At 47.4% G+C, this 13,386-nt stretch overlaps 1 protein-coding gene across 5 annotated transcripts in view; it reads right to left on the reverse strand.

Moving 5' to 3' along the window:
• Positions 1-13,386, reverse strand: part of LOC118225103 (rho guanine nucleotide exchange factor 4-like) — a 92,310-nt gene that overhangs the window by 43,228 nt on the left and 35,696 nt on the right. For 4 of the 5 annotated variants that reach the window (XM_035413137.1, XM_035413140.1, XM_035413141.1 and 1 more), the window contains one exon: positions 966-5,729. In XM_035413137.1, coding sequence (XP_035269028.1) covers positions 966-5,729 — 4,764 coding nt within the window. Of the gene's footprint in view, positions 1-965; positions 5,730-6,360; positions 6,482-13,386 lie in introns of those variants that run through there. The other variant, XM_035413138.1, reaches the window with a different exon arrangement.

The following is a 13,386-nucleotide window of genomic DNA, read 5'->3' on the forward strand; positions in this document are numbered from 1 at the left end:
AACACTCATGAGCAAAAAACTGTAATACATCAGCTACAGAATTTCAGACTCCAAACAAACAATACATAATTTTAGGGCTATTGACTAAGCCTACAAAAATGTAATGGATGAAATAAATATAATCAGGAAGCAAATCTTTCTTCCAGTTCTTGTCTGTGTATTATAAAAACACCACTAGGAGGCGCTGCCAATACATTTACCAGGGCACAACCCTGGCGAGGCTAAATACTGAGCAGATTAAGTCACAGAATTTAAATCAAGCAGTAGACAGTGGTTAAAAAATTGCTGCTATCAGTCCCTGTTTGACAGAGGAAAAGTGAGTATAGGATTAAGAGATTCCTGTTTTGCAGAGAGTTACTGTCAAGGCCCTGAGTAGGCACACACTGTGATCTGGCTGGAAGGCTGACGTTGCACGAAGCAAAGGATTAAAAGCAAGATCCAGCTATTTATACTCCTCCCCTGCACCGGGCCAGGGAGAAGCCCAGAAAAGCACGTATAAAAACATCACTGCTGAAACCAAACCTCAATAGGATGTTTGGGTTTCCACAGTACTTATTCTCAATAGCAAACAGACATTTTATTGTCAGAGTGTCTACTGGGCATCTCTGTTGATTTTCTTTCTTTTGTAATATTTCACCCATAGTGTATACTTTGTCATATGGCATGTTGCTCAGAATTTTGTAATATCTTAGATCCTGGGACACTGCAGATATGGACACTTTTGTTACATTTCCATGAAGCTTATACGAAGAATTATAGAAGTTTATTGCATTTTGTATTTTGCATGTATTTTCACTGGTTTCCCTCACATTTATGAAATGTATTGTGAAGAATGTCTGTTATATATAAATAAACAAGTAAACAACCCAGGTTTAAGGAGTTACAAATGCGTAAATGAGCATGATTAAAATAGTTACTCAAACTCAAAATACAGAATGTCCTGCCTGCTGTGTTCATCTCCTTACCTCAAACTCGTTAACAGACATAGAGGTAACCAGACTGATCTGGGACTGGCTGCTCATTCTGTCCTCATGGTGGCATTCTGCATCCGGGGGATTTAGGGACATGCAAGGGGCCGCTCTGGGCTTCAGAGACTTTGGCTTTTTTGGGGGGTCGAAAAGCCCCTCTGGACTAGCTCCCTGTCCCAACATGATGAGGGACATGGTACTGGCCCGTGAAGAGGGGTAGCGGAAAATCCTGCGCTGGCCACCTGGCAGGGGGCTCTGGGGCTTAGGGCTCATGGGTCTGAGCGGGCCGTCCCAAGTGGGGGTGAGCTGGTCGGACAGGGTGGCTGTGGCACCTGGGCTCACAGATGACAGAAGGTCAGAGTCCTCCAGGGTTGGAGTCTCAGAGTCTGAGGAGTGCTGGCTGGAGTCGGGCGACTGGCCGGGGACCGACAGTCCATTAGGCAGACCCCTCCTCCACCTGCTTTCGAGCCGGCTCTCCCCAGGGGAGTCCCCTGCAGTCTCTTGCAGCACTCCCCTCTTACTCAGGGGGTCAGTGTGACATGTGGCTCGCAAGCTGGAGGGAGAGTCCTGAGGGCTTGAACTATCCCAGGCTGAGCCTTGGGTCCGGAAGCTTGGTTTGGCCCCGTCTGCTTCCGACAATGAAAGGGCTCGTTTCAGAAGCTCTGCCTCCTTAGCCTTCTTCAACTTCCTCCGAGCATGCTTAGCCTTCGCCTTATCGCCCTCAGGCTGGGGCGGCTCCTCTTCCTCATTCTCCTTATCGTTGGCTCTGGACTCGAAGAAGCTCGACAGGGACTTGTGGGCCTGGGCAAACCTGAGGCGCAGGTTCAAGCTATCGCTGCTCTTGCTCCTCTTGTAGCCTACACTCTCTTGTGGCGGGGGTGTCTCGGGGCTGCTCCCCGGGTCCTGGTCATTTGCGCCCTGCTCATAAAGCTGTCGGACGTGCCTTGTGCGTGGAGTGGATGGGCAGAAACCGTGATCCTCTGCGTCATGGTTATGACTGCCAACCTCGAATGCCCTCTCCATAGTCTGGTTGAGAACGTCATCCTTGCTAAAGACATCATCATCAGAGTTCTCAACCTGTGGCTCCGCCTCCTTCAGCTGCAGAGCATTGGAGGATAAGTGCGATCTGTAGAAGGGGGCATGCAGTTTGTAGAGAGGAGTGCCGTCCTCCCCTCTCTCCACAGCCCCATCCTGAGAGTCCTGCCTGCCCTTGCTTTCCCGCACCGCTGCTTTGCCCTTCCTAAATGAAGACATCTTGGAGAAGACAGAGAATTTGGAACCCTTGCTGCCAGAGCCATTCTTGGTCCCCTTGACCTTTGTGGCACTGTGGAGGCTGAGGGTGCTGCCTATGAAGGAGGGGTTATCATCCGTCTCCTCGCTGTTGGTGCTGGTGGTGTCCAGGTCCTGTGAGATGATGGTAGGGCTACAGTGTTTCTCGTTAGCCATGTCTCCGTTGGGCACCAAGGTCATAGACTTCTGGTCATCTAGGTCAGAAGTGAGGGTCAGCTGCTGCTGAGAGCATACACTGGATGAGTGTTCACAAAAACCCCTCAGATGAGAGGGGGTAGAGGGCCTGTCCTCAGATACAGGCTCAGCGCTGTCTGTCACTACCCCCTGCAATGCACTGGATTCAGTATGTTCCCCTGAGAGAACACAGTCACCCAACGTCTCTGACAATAAATCTGAAGTGTCTCCCTCCTCCTCTGATTCTGTGTGCAAAAGTATGCCCCTGCTTTCCAAGTAACAGGCTAAAGATTCAAGTCTCTCTGGATCATTGATCTGCAGGTGCGACTGGGAGCCCAAAACCCTTTTAGCAGTGCTCACATTGTCCCCATCCACCAAATCACTAAGCAGAGGGCCTCTGAGTGGGGGCAGGATGGGAGTGTGTGCGTGCAGGTCCTGATTAATTGCACTAACTTCATCTATTAGCATCCCCTGCTGGTGAAGCCTCTCCAGCTCCTGTATCTCCGACTTGTCAAGCTCACAGTAGATGCCCTTGAGGTCGTTGCAGTTCTCGCTGCTCCAACTGAGTTTGTGTTTTAGAGTTCTAGGTGGGTCTTCTACTGTTAGAGCACTGCTGGAGGACCCAGCATCCCTGTCTGGGGCCCCCCAAAGGGCGTTGCTTTGAGAGCGACCGCCTGCCTCTTCTGATCTAATGTTCGCTGACTGCCTTGCTAATGTGACCTCCAGGTGAGTGAGGGGACCACCGTGGCAGGACTCTGCTGGGGTCTTGGTGTTGTTGTTGGAGTCAGAGTGCCAGTCAAGTGAGGCATGACAGTGTTCCTTGGGCACCCCGTTCAGTTCAGGCTGAACCAAGTAGGATTGCACCTGCTTACACAATGTGGAGTTGGTCCCTAGCGTAATCTCTATCCTCCTCACTGGTATATCATCCAGATCTGAGCCACTGGTGCTTGCTGTGTCCCCCTTATTAGAGTCAGTGTCTTTGTCACCGTTGGACTCGTTTGGGTGCTCTGGGATCTGAGGCGATGGCTCACCTGTAGCTGATGTCAGTGCTGTGGCAACAGAAAGCTCAAATGTACCTGTGTCTAATTCGGGGGAAGAGTGAGCACTTTCTACACTGTGCAATACAGGCCCATAAGAAAGTTCAAATGAACCTGTGTCTAATTCGGGGGAAGAGTGAGCACTTTCTACGCTGTGCAATACAGGACCATCAGAAAGCTCAAATGAACCTGCGTTTAACTCAGGAGAAGAGTAAGAACTTTCTACACTGTGCAATACAGGACCATCAGAAAGCTCAAATGAACCTGTGTCTAACTCGGTGGAAGAGTGAGCACTCCATAGGTTGTGCAATGAAGGACTATCAGAACGCTCAAATGAGCTAGTGTTTAACAGAGGAGAAGAGTGAGCCCTTTCTACACTGTGCAATAGAGGACTATCTGAACGCTTGAATGAACCTGTGTGTGAGTCAGCAGGAGGGTGAACTCTTTCTACATTGTGCAATACAGAGCCAACAGAAAGCTGGAATGCATCTGTCTTTAACTTGAATGAAGGGTGAGCACCGTCTTCATCATTCAGTAGAGGACCATCAGAAACCTTGAATGCATCTGAGTGTGACTCAAGGGGAGAGCGAGGACTTTCTACACAGAGTGCCTGTGGAGCAGAAAGGAAGCCATGGTCACACTGTTGCCCCAGCGGGTCAAGCGCAGAGTCTGCCCTCCCCACTCCAAGAGAGGCCTCTGAAGTCAGCACTGAGGAATTTGCAGGCCTGGTGTCCTCAGGGTGACTGACCGCATGGTCCCTTTGGGGGGATAGCGGGCTCGCCTTCTGCTCGTTGTCAGCGCTGACCCGTCTGCAGGGATTAGAGAAGGGTGACCTCACTGGGGCATGCCCCTCACCACCCTCCTCCTCAGCACTGTCACTCAGCAACCCCAGCACCTCGGAGATAAGCTGGCAGATTTCTGTTTCGTCATCGAGCCCAAAGTCTTGGGGGGGTCGGGAGCAGGGCTGCGCTGAGGAGAATAGGTCAGGGGAGACCACGCCCACGTCTCTGTGTTCCACAGCAAAGCCCACCCCGTCACGGTCACAGCAGGCCACGGTTTCCTCTGAGGTGCCAGGAATACTAACGTCTTTGAAGGGAGGAAGTCCCGCCTCCTCAAAAGATGTTGTGAGGGTTATCCTGTTCACACTCTTATGTGGCCTGGAGAATTCAGTCTGTTCTGGCACACTGCCCGCACATACATCCTCACTCACCACTCGTGACAGGAGGCTAGTAGAGCACTCTTGCGTTTCTGTGAGACTGTTATGAATCTGCAGGTGTGGGTCTGTGCTTTGACGCTCACATATCTCTGGACTGTCGGCCCCGTATATCTCTGTATTGATAGTCTCAGTGCTGAATGCCTCTGTGCTCGGAGTTCTTGTGTTGTGTCTGTCTGTGATTTGTGTTTCTGTGGTCTGTGGTCTGTGCTTCTCTGAACTACATGTCTCTGTAATATACGCCTCTGTGCTGTGAGTCTTGGTATTGAGTGTCTCTGTGTTATCTTTTTCTATGCTGTGTGCCTGGGCACTCTGTATCTCTGTGCTCTGTGTCTGTAAGCTGTGCACCTGTATTTGATTTGTCTCTGTGCTGCACACATCTGGGCAGTGCGTCCTTATGTTGTGTGTGCTGTGTCCACAATGTGTCTCTGTGTTGTGTGTATTTGTGTAGTTTATGTCTGTATTATGCTTCTCTGTGCTGGTTCTTGCAGGATACTCTGTGCTCTGCCTTCTGTGGGTTGCTGTGGACTGTGTCTTTGTGCTCTTTCCACTGTGCGCCTCTGTGTAGTATGTCTCTGTGCTGTGATCGCTGTGTGTCTCTGTACAGTATGTCTCTGTGCTCTGTCTTCTGTGTGTCTCAGTGCGGTATGTCTCTGTGCTTGGCGTTCTGTGCGTCTCTGTGCAGTATGTCTCTGTGCTCTGTCCGCTGCGTTTCTCTGTGGACTGTGCCTCTGCACCGCGTCCGCTGTGCGTCTCTGTGCTGCTTGTGACGCGCGGGCTCCTTTCTCTAGGCCGTGATCTACACTCCGGGGGGTGGAAGCTCTTCTCCAGACGCCATCCCAGGTAAGAGTCCTCGGCTCCCAGCTGTGCAGTCCTGAAGCAGTCCTCCTCGCTTTCGGTGGAAGTGTCACTGCGCCACGGGCGAGAGTCACAGCGCTCGTCCACGGCGTCCTGCGTCTGCTCGCCCCATTCCGGAGGGTTCTGGCCCACGTCCCCGTCCTCTAGGTGCTCGCTGTCATTCGCAGAGTCCTCAAGAGCTTCCTGGGTCTGCAGAATGCAAGCACAGGGCCATATTGAATGAGAACAGAAACAACACTGAAAGAACATTTGATGACCTAAATGTAACAGCATTACAGAGGATGAAATTAAACATTTAGACCAAAAAAACACACAATCAATCCGATCAGTTCAGTAAACACTTTTGAGTGAGTCATTCTCTGATTGAGTCACAACAAACATATTTATGAGTTGACAACAGGTGATTGTATTAATTTACATTTTCAGGTACCTAGAAAAGATTTCCCACAAAAGACTACTCTACCCAACAGTGTACCTAAAATCCGCACATTATTCACATTGTAAATTCTTACAGTCACACATTGCAGTCTTATCTTCAAGATCATTAATCACACACACACACACATTTAAAAAAATGCTTTCGCAATGAATCATTCTTTTGTTCCATAGCCAACAAACCTTCAATCAAAACAGTCCCTACAGGAACTGTTCTGAAATCAGCCCTCAATCTCCAAAACCATAAGCATGTTTTCAAAACAAACAGCAGTACGTGACTGAAGCCACAGCAAAGCCGCTCTTACATCGCCGCACACGAACACATCGAGCGCGGTCATGCCGCGGAAACTGCATCAGATATAGCGCTCCCCCAGGTGACACTTACACTCCAGAGTCCCGAGAACACGGCTGCGTCAGAGACCAGGTCACAGGTGCGTACGAGCACCCAGCTGAGCAGAGCTCCCATACTGCCTCACACACGCGCGACACGCTCGTACTGGGGCTTCTGGGCTATAATGCCGACCCTTGTCCTTTCATCCTCTTCCTATCTCTCTCACTCTCTCAGGTCAATTCAGTTCAGTTTTCTCTAGCTCTCTCCTACTCTTCTTCTCTCTTTGGCTGTTAGTTTATGCGCTATTGCTTATCCTCTGTGGCAAGCTTGTGTCCCGCTGGGGATATATCTTGAATTACAGGGACTTCCCATCCTGTCAACGCCCTGCTACCTGCATGAACACACACCCTACAACAGCCACAAGCAGTGAGAGAGAGAGAGAGAGAGAGAGAGAGAGAGAGAGAGAGAGAGAGATGGAAGGTGGGATAATTTCTGCTCTCTCTTCTTTGGAAACTCAAGTGCTTTTCAGTGTCTAATCCAGTCACATCAATGAAGGGAGACACTAAGAAGCCCGGCTTTATAAACAGGGGCGTGTACAGGAACTGCCGTCACAGTGAGGTGGAAAAGCCCAGATCTCAGGGCATTTCCGGCAGGGGGTCAATTATCATATGAGCCGAAATAGAAAGCCAGCATGTAGACTTTTTAGGGGGCTTAATTACTATAATAGAAGGCTGTGTGCTAGTGACTGCAGCAGTAACAGTGTGATAAGCAAAACTCTCCAGAGGAGAGAAACAACAGCGTTCGAGATGTTCCAGTGCGATACAATGATCAGGCTAAAGTGGCACTCCATGGAAAAAAACCCCACTGTTTTCATGTTGGACAGCTCATGGGGTGACTCAGTAAATCCAGAAATGTCACAAAAATGACCAAACCTATTTTCCATTATAAATCATTAGCGGGTACAGCATGAACAATGGGCATCCACATCCACATCTACATGTACAATACCACAGCAGCATTGAGAGGCTTTTGTCTGTATGTGCATCAGTATTCCATAACAGGATAATGTGCATGCTGATGTCGGTTTTTTGCAGGAGACGCTGAGAGGAGGGCCTTGGCCATCACTGAGGGTCACCTCAGGGCACCGAAACCAAAGGGTGTCCTGGCTAAACTGGCCAGGGTGCCCCAGAAAGGGTCCTTTTGAATTATATTCACAGCTTTCATCTTTGTTACTATGCACTTGCTTAGCAGTTGCCATTATCGCAAATAAATTACTTTTTTTTTTACATACAAATAGACAATTCCCACTTATAACCTTTCTCAAAGGTACACAGCCAACAGCTCACCTGGGAACTCAAACCTGCACCCATCTGATTGCAATCACAAGTCACTACTCTGCAGGCTGCCCACATTGAGAATGTGTTTATATGAGTGGCACAGGCAGAGCAGTGCGGGTATTATGTTCCGATTGGGTGACATACCATATACACACTGTGCTGAGTCATATTTCACTGAATGAAAGGCTTCAGCCGGCTGAGGTTCACATGAGTTGCGGATAGAGGAGGCGGGTCTGCATTGGCTCCCAGCCCATTCAGAAACCTTCCAGCTGCTCTTATTTCTCCAAATTATCAAGATCCCAGTTACTTAAATGGCTTAAGTGCTTAAAGCCGCAGCTATTTGCAGCAGACAATAAGAAAAGGTGAATCACTTGATGCAGCCAGACAGTCTTTAACAATTAACTGCCTCGAGCACATGTCTTGATTCAGGAGAGAGTGTGTGGGGAACAGAAGCAGGCCCTCATCTATGCGGTCATCCCGTCTTTGACTCAGCTTCCTAATGGTCATGTGACCACACACTCACAACTTAATGTCAGGAAATGACTGACAGTGTTTGAATCCCCACTAGGCGATGCTTACAGTACACATGGGTAAAGGCACAAGGGTGAGGAACCTATTTTAATAGCACATTCACTTTTCTTTATATATGGCACCTCTCAATACTGGTATCTATAATGTCAAATACAATATTATGCAACAAAATTAAACATGAAAAAATGAACACATTCAGTTCTTTACTGGTTCTACACCTGAAATACACATCAATTTTAATAACACATTGCATGCATGACAAAGTAATAAAAAACATACACAAAATTCAACGCAAACTTACACAAACAGTATGCACATACAGTATACCCAGTACATATCATGACCAAAGTAATATGGCATGCCATTACCCATCCTTTCATCTGTGTGACACCCAGAATGGAAGCAGATCTGTCACATAAAGGGATCTGTGATGGGAGGGATCAGACGGTGGTGACCTCCTCCTGACACGCAACCTGAAGTAGCTCCTGGTCATGTGACCAAACATCAAGAGGTCAATCCTCTCATGCCTTACTGCTGCTCTGTCAACATGGAACTGGGGGAGCTTCTTTCTTCCTGAGACAGCATTAAATATGCTTCAGGACTGCAGATACATGTTCAATTTAACACATCGTTGAGCACATGGTTTACTGTAGAACAGGTCTTTAATAGCTCAAGCAAGTAACCAGGCCTTCACTTGAATCAAACAGACACTTAACTTCTGTAAACTTTCTAGAGAATCAATCTGGGGATTGCTTATCAAGCAAGCAAGTTTATCACACAGCATATTCCTGTACTTCTAACAACCTATACGAAATATATTCACACTTGAGTCAGGGCCGAAACATCTAAGTAAAATAAAGGCGTATGCACTCTCATTTGAATAGGTGAATAAAAGTATGCATGTAGTATACCCACAATTTAGAATACAGAAAAGCCAACTCCATTCTGTACACTGACAGCACAGTGAAAATAGAACATTTGAACATTTTGCATTGTTCAGGTTACAGTAGATACTGGATTGGTCCAGAGGAAACTAGGGGAGGTTAAATATAAATCATGTGCCAGGTCAGTGTCATCAGAAAACAAGGCTGAAGATAACTGTTATCTCCTCCAAAAAAACATGTATACAAAGACACACCTGTACATCAAGCTGTGCCCCAGTTTACTACTGTGTGTATGTACTCAAGTAAAGCCAGGCGTTGTTTGGCTCTAAATCGGGGATAAATCTGAGATCCGACCTTCACTGCCCTGCTCCAATTGGCATGGGTGAGGCTATGCAGGTCACAGGAAGCCAGAGGAGGTGAGGGATGGAACCCTTGGGGAAATAAGGGCATGCTATCTGATCAGTTCTCCCTCCCTGTATATCCTATCAAGTTTTAAGGATTGAGCACTTTTCTTAGAAACTCCCCTGTGATGTGTTCAACACAGAGAACAGGGGTGTGAAAGAGCGGCTAGGGTACAGGACTCTACCACAGTGTTTTGTGTAAATGTGCTGAAAACTGTGCACCCGGCTTAGGTATCCGTCAATCTGAAATGAGCCACGATAATGAGACCACAAACAGCAAGCAAACGTGCAGCCAGGGAACGTACACCACCAGCGAGGGAAGTGCACTGAGCCCAGGGCCCTTACAACATCCTGTAAGTAAAGGAGGGCAGTAAAGGAGAGGCTGTGCTGCACCGTGCCACAAACTCCAGTCTGAACCCTGAGATGTCAGTCATGTTTTAAGCATCTCTCCCTCTCTTACACACACACACACACACACACACACGTGTGCGCACACTCTCTTTCTCTCACACACACATGCACACACACACACACACTAGGGAAAAACCGGTTTGTATCATCATATTTGTATGCTAAAAGAACATACACTGTGGGATCAGAAATTTGTGAAGTCACTGATGTTGACGTCACTGATATTTCTTCGGAGAAGTGTTTTAGCACAAGGGCTGTAAGCTATGGATTTCAACACCTGCCGCATGATGGCTATATTAGACTTGCAAGCTCTTCACATTACGGTATTTTACATCAGTAAAAGCTTACAGTCTAGTAATACAGACAGCCATTTGCTACATTTAAACATTCACCTTTATAATCAAAGAAAGAAAAAAATGCAGTACATATCCAGAATGATCACATTTTATACATTCACACAGGGTAAGCACTGCCGTGGCCTGCAGGAATTCATCGACCCTTAGACTGGTTCTATCATTCCCCGCCCCTACACTCCACTGTTTCCTGACATCATGAAGGGTGACAGAGACGAGACTCGGTGACCGTGCGGACATTGAACAAGTCCTGTTCAACAGCATTTCTGTGGATTGCTAACCTTCTCAGACACCTGGGGTATGTTCTCTTCCCAGAACGACTTGCTTCACCGTGCCGTGGTATTTGGCCAAACAGAAAGCAAAACATTGCTTGTGTTTCCTCCTTCAATTCTTTGCAGCCTAGATGTTATTCGGTTCTCTCTGAGAGACAGACTAACAGCTGAGGTAACCACCTCTGTCTACCACTAAGAGTACAAGTTCAGGTCAAGGTAAAAGGAATTAGAGCTGGTTCTTCAGTAACACATTACCCCAACACCACTGTGGCTCGCTCACTCAGGTTGCCCTGCTAACCAGTTCCCACATAATTTTTAAAGAAGAACTTTTACAGATAATCTCTTGGGAACCAATCCGTGTGCTCTACAATCAACTTCTCCAAATCCCTTTCAGAATGCCTGAATATATCTCTAGCATCTAAATCCAGATGATTTACTGATGTTATCGCCCCTTGCTAAAAGAGTGTTATTATTTCTGCTGGACTCTGTGAGAGCCAAGCTCTGCCAGGGGGTGGAAACCCAGCTGCTTCATGGGATTCGAAGTCTCTTTGATGTTGCAGGGGAGTGTTTTAGGGGATTGCAGGCAGATTCCAAACTACTTAGAATCTGTGTGCTCTTGCTTCCCCACACTTACCTCATCAACAGTGGGGATTCAAACACTGTGGACATGTTATTTTTAATATGCATTGGGAGAGAGCAATTCTCACTGTTATTTAAACAGTAGCTCAAGACGATACAGAACAGTGGTTCTCCCTTTGAATGTATGGCTACTCTGCATTTAGAGCTCAGAGTGCCTCTCCAGTGTTATTTAAACTATTCAAAAACATGTGCACCTGGCTGTCAGGCTGCAAGGTGGCTGGAACACTTGCTAAACCTGCTGTGCATTTAGAGTTACAGTACAGATCGCTGCACTGGTGCTTCAGTGTGGCTGCCTACCCGGGGCCTGGTGGACAGTGGTCAGGCTAGCAATGTGCCACTGCAGCCAGTTGACATCCATTACACATCTACCGTACCTACATGAACAACAGCCTCACCTCCGTACTACGACCTGGCAACCCGCCTGAGAAAGAGAGGAAGGGGTTTTAAACTGGTCCTAATTACAGCAAAAACTACACTATTACAATAACAGCCACTTTACTGGGCATATGCAAGGCTTCGGTAAAAACACTGGTAAATTCTCCACAGCTATTCTTGGATACCTGCACGTCATGAAGATGACAATTAGTCTCAATCGGCATGTAATATATTAATGAGATGGGTTAGTGTTCTATTTACACACGCACACCCGGTATATGAGGAGGACCCCATGTCTGCTCAATCACCACTCATTATTAAAACACACAAGCACACAAACACACACACACACACAAACAGCCAGACAGACACATGAGCACTGTACCTGCACTGTACGGGCACCACTCCAGGACTGTAACACGATTACCAGTCGGTCCTCATTCTCCTCGCACCATCCACCTACTACCAGCCACACAGGACTTGTGACTCCCCGACTTCAGTTTACACTGCAATCCCCTCCAGTCACTTATCGCGTACTGACTCCGCCTTCGTGTCCATGGTGCACTGACTGCCTGAGGGCAACTCTCGCTCAAACCCTCAGGTGGTCCTAATGAGCTGCTCCGCAAGTTTCTGCGCAAGTCAGGAGCGTGCAGGCGAGCTCAAATGATGGGTGACATCAAAACGTCCACAGGGGGGAAAGGCGCTCAATACACCTGGGACTGAAAGCTCACAGGAGCTGTTTCCGCTACCATGTGCGATATTCACCCCACAATAAAACATACACGGAGACAAAATGTTCAAGCAACAAAAAAAAAGAGTATGTTGATCACTTGCTTAACAGTGGGACGCTGTTGACTCAGGTGTGGGCCACTGTGCATCGATGGTAAGAAGCAGGAAGATGGGGATCCTCTGACCAAAGCTGTGTCAACAGAGAGGGCCTTTCCAAACACGGCACAAGCTCTCGGACAGCTACCGCTAGCACAGGTCTGTTTTTCCAAACCCTAACATTATTCCTAATTTGGGGAACCACCATTATCTACAACCTATCAAACCTGAAATAGCAGATTTATTTTGATATTCAGAGGTTCAATTTCATTTTTGGACAAGGGGAGCTACAATGTAATTCATGGGAATATCCTAATTGTGGGTGTGTGAGTATTCGCATGACCTCATTTAACAAAAAAATATCCAGTGAGAAAACAGAGGGAAGTAAATCAGGAGAAGAAAAAAACAAGACAATTGAAGAGACAATGACAGATATGAAACAGAGCCATGTGGACAGGGAAGTCAAAATGACATATGAGAGAAAGGGGAGGAGGATAGAGCCAAAATGGTAGACAGAGGAGAAATAGAGCCATGAGCCAATAGAGCCAATATAGCAGAGTGGAAATAAAAGCATAAATGTGAAGGACAGACAGAATTGCAACAAGGAATGAAGTACGACCAAGAGAACAGCAAAAGGGAGTGCCCGCTGTCATCTGAGGAGGCCTCAGTTCTCACTGGTGTGCTCAGTTTACAGAGAGCAGAAGGGATTTCACAGGCAACCGCCACCAAAATGAGTGTTTGTGTAAGAATATCTTCCATTCTTTCCTTTCATCATGATGCCATAAATACAGCTGTAAAATTAATGTCCCAACAGGCACAAGTAAAACTGGCAAACGCGAGGAAAAAATGGTCAAACACTAAGCACATCTCATGGCACAATAAATGCAGGACATGCAGGAGAAGCAGCTGACCAAAGACTGACAGCTGGCTGATGATAAATTATTAAAGTAGACATAAAACACTCACGTCCATTGACTACCTGCGATGTGCGGAAGAACCAGCAGAAGTCCGGTGCTAGGTGCAATCAGAAGCCTCTTATTCACCTGTGGTGG

Source organism: Anguilla anguilla, chromosome 4 (assembly GCF_013347855.1).
Source record: "Anguilla anguilla isolate fAngAng1 chromosome 4, fAngAng1.pri, whole genome shotgun sequence".
NCBI classification, from domain to species: Eukaryota; Metazoa; Chordata; class Actinopteri; order Anguilliformes; family Anguillidae; genus Anguilla; species Anguilla anguilla.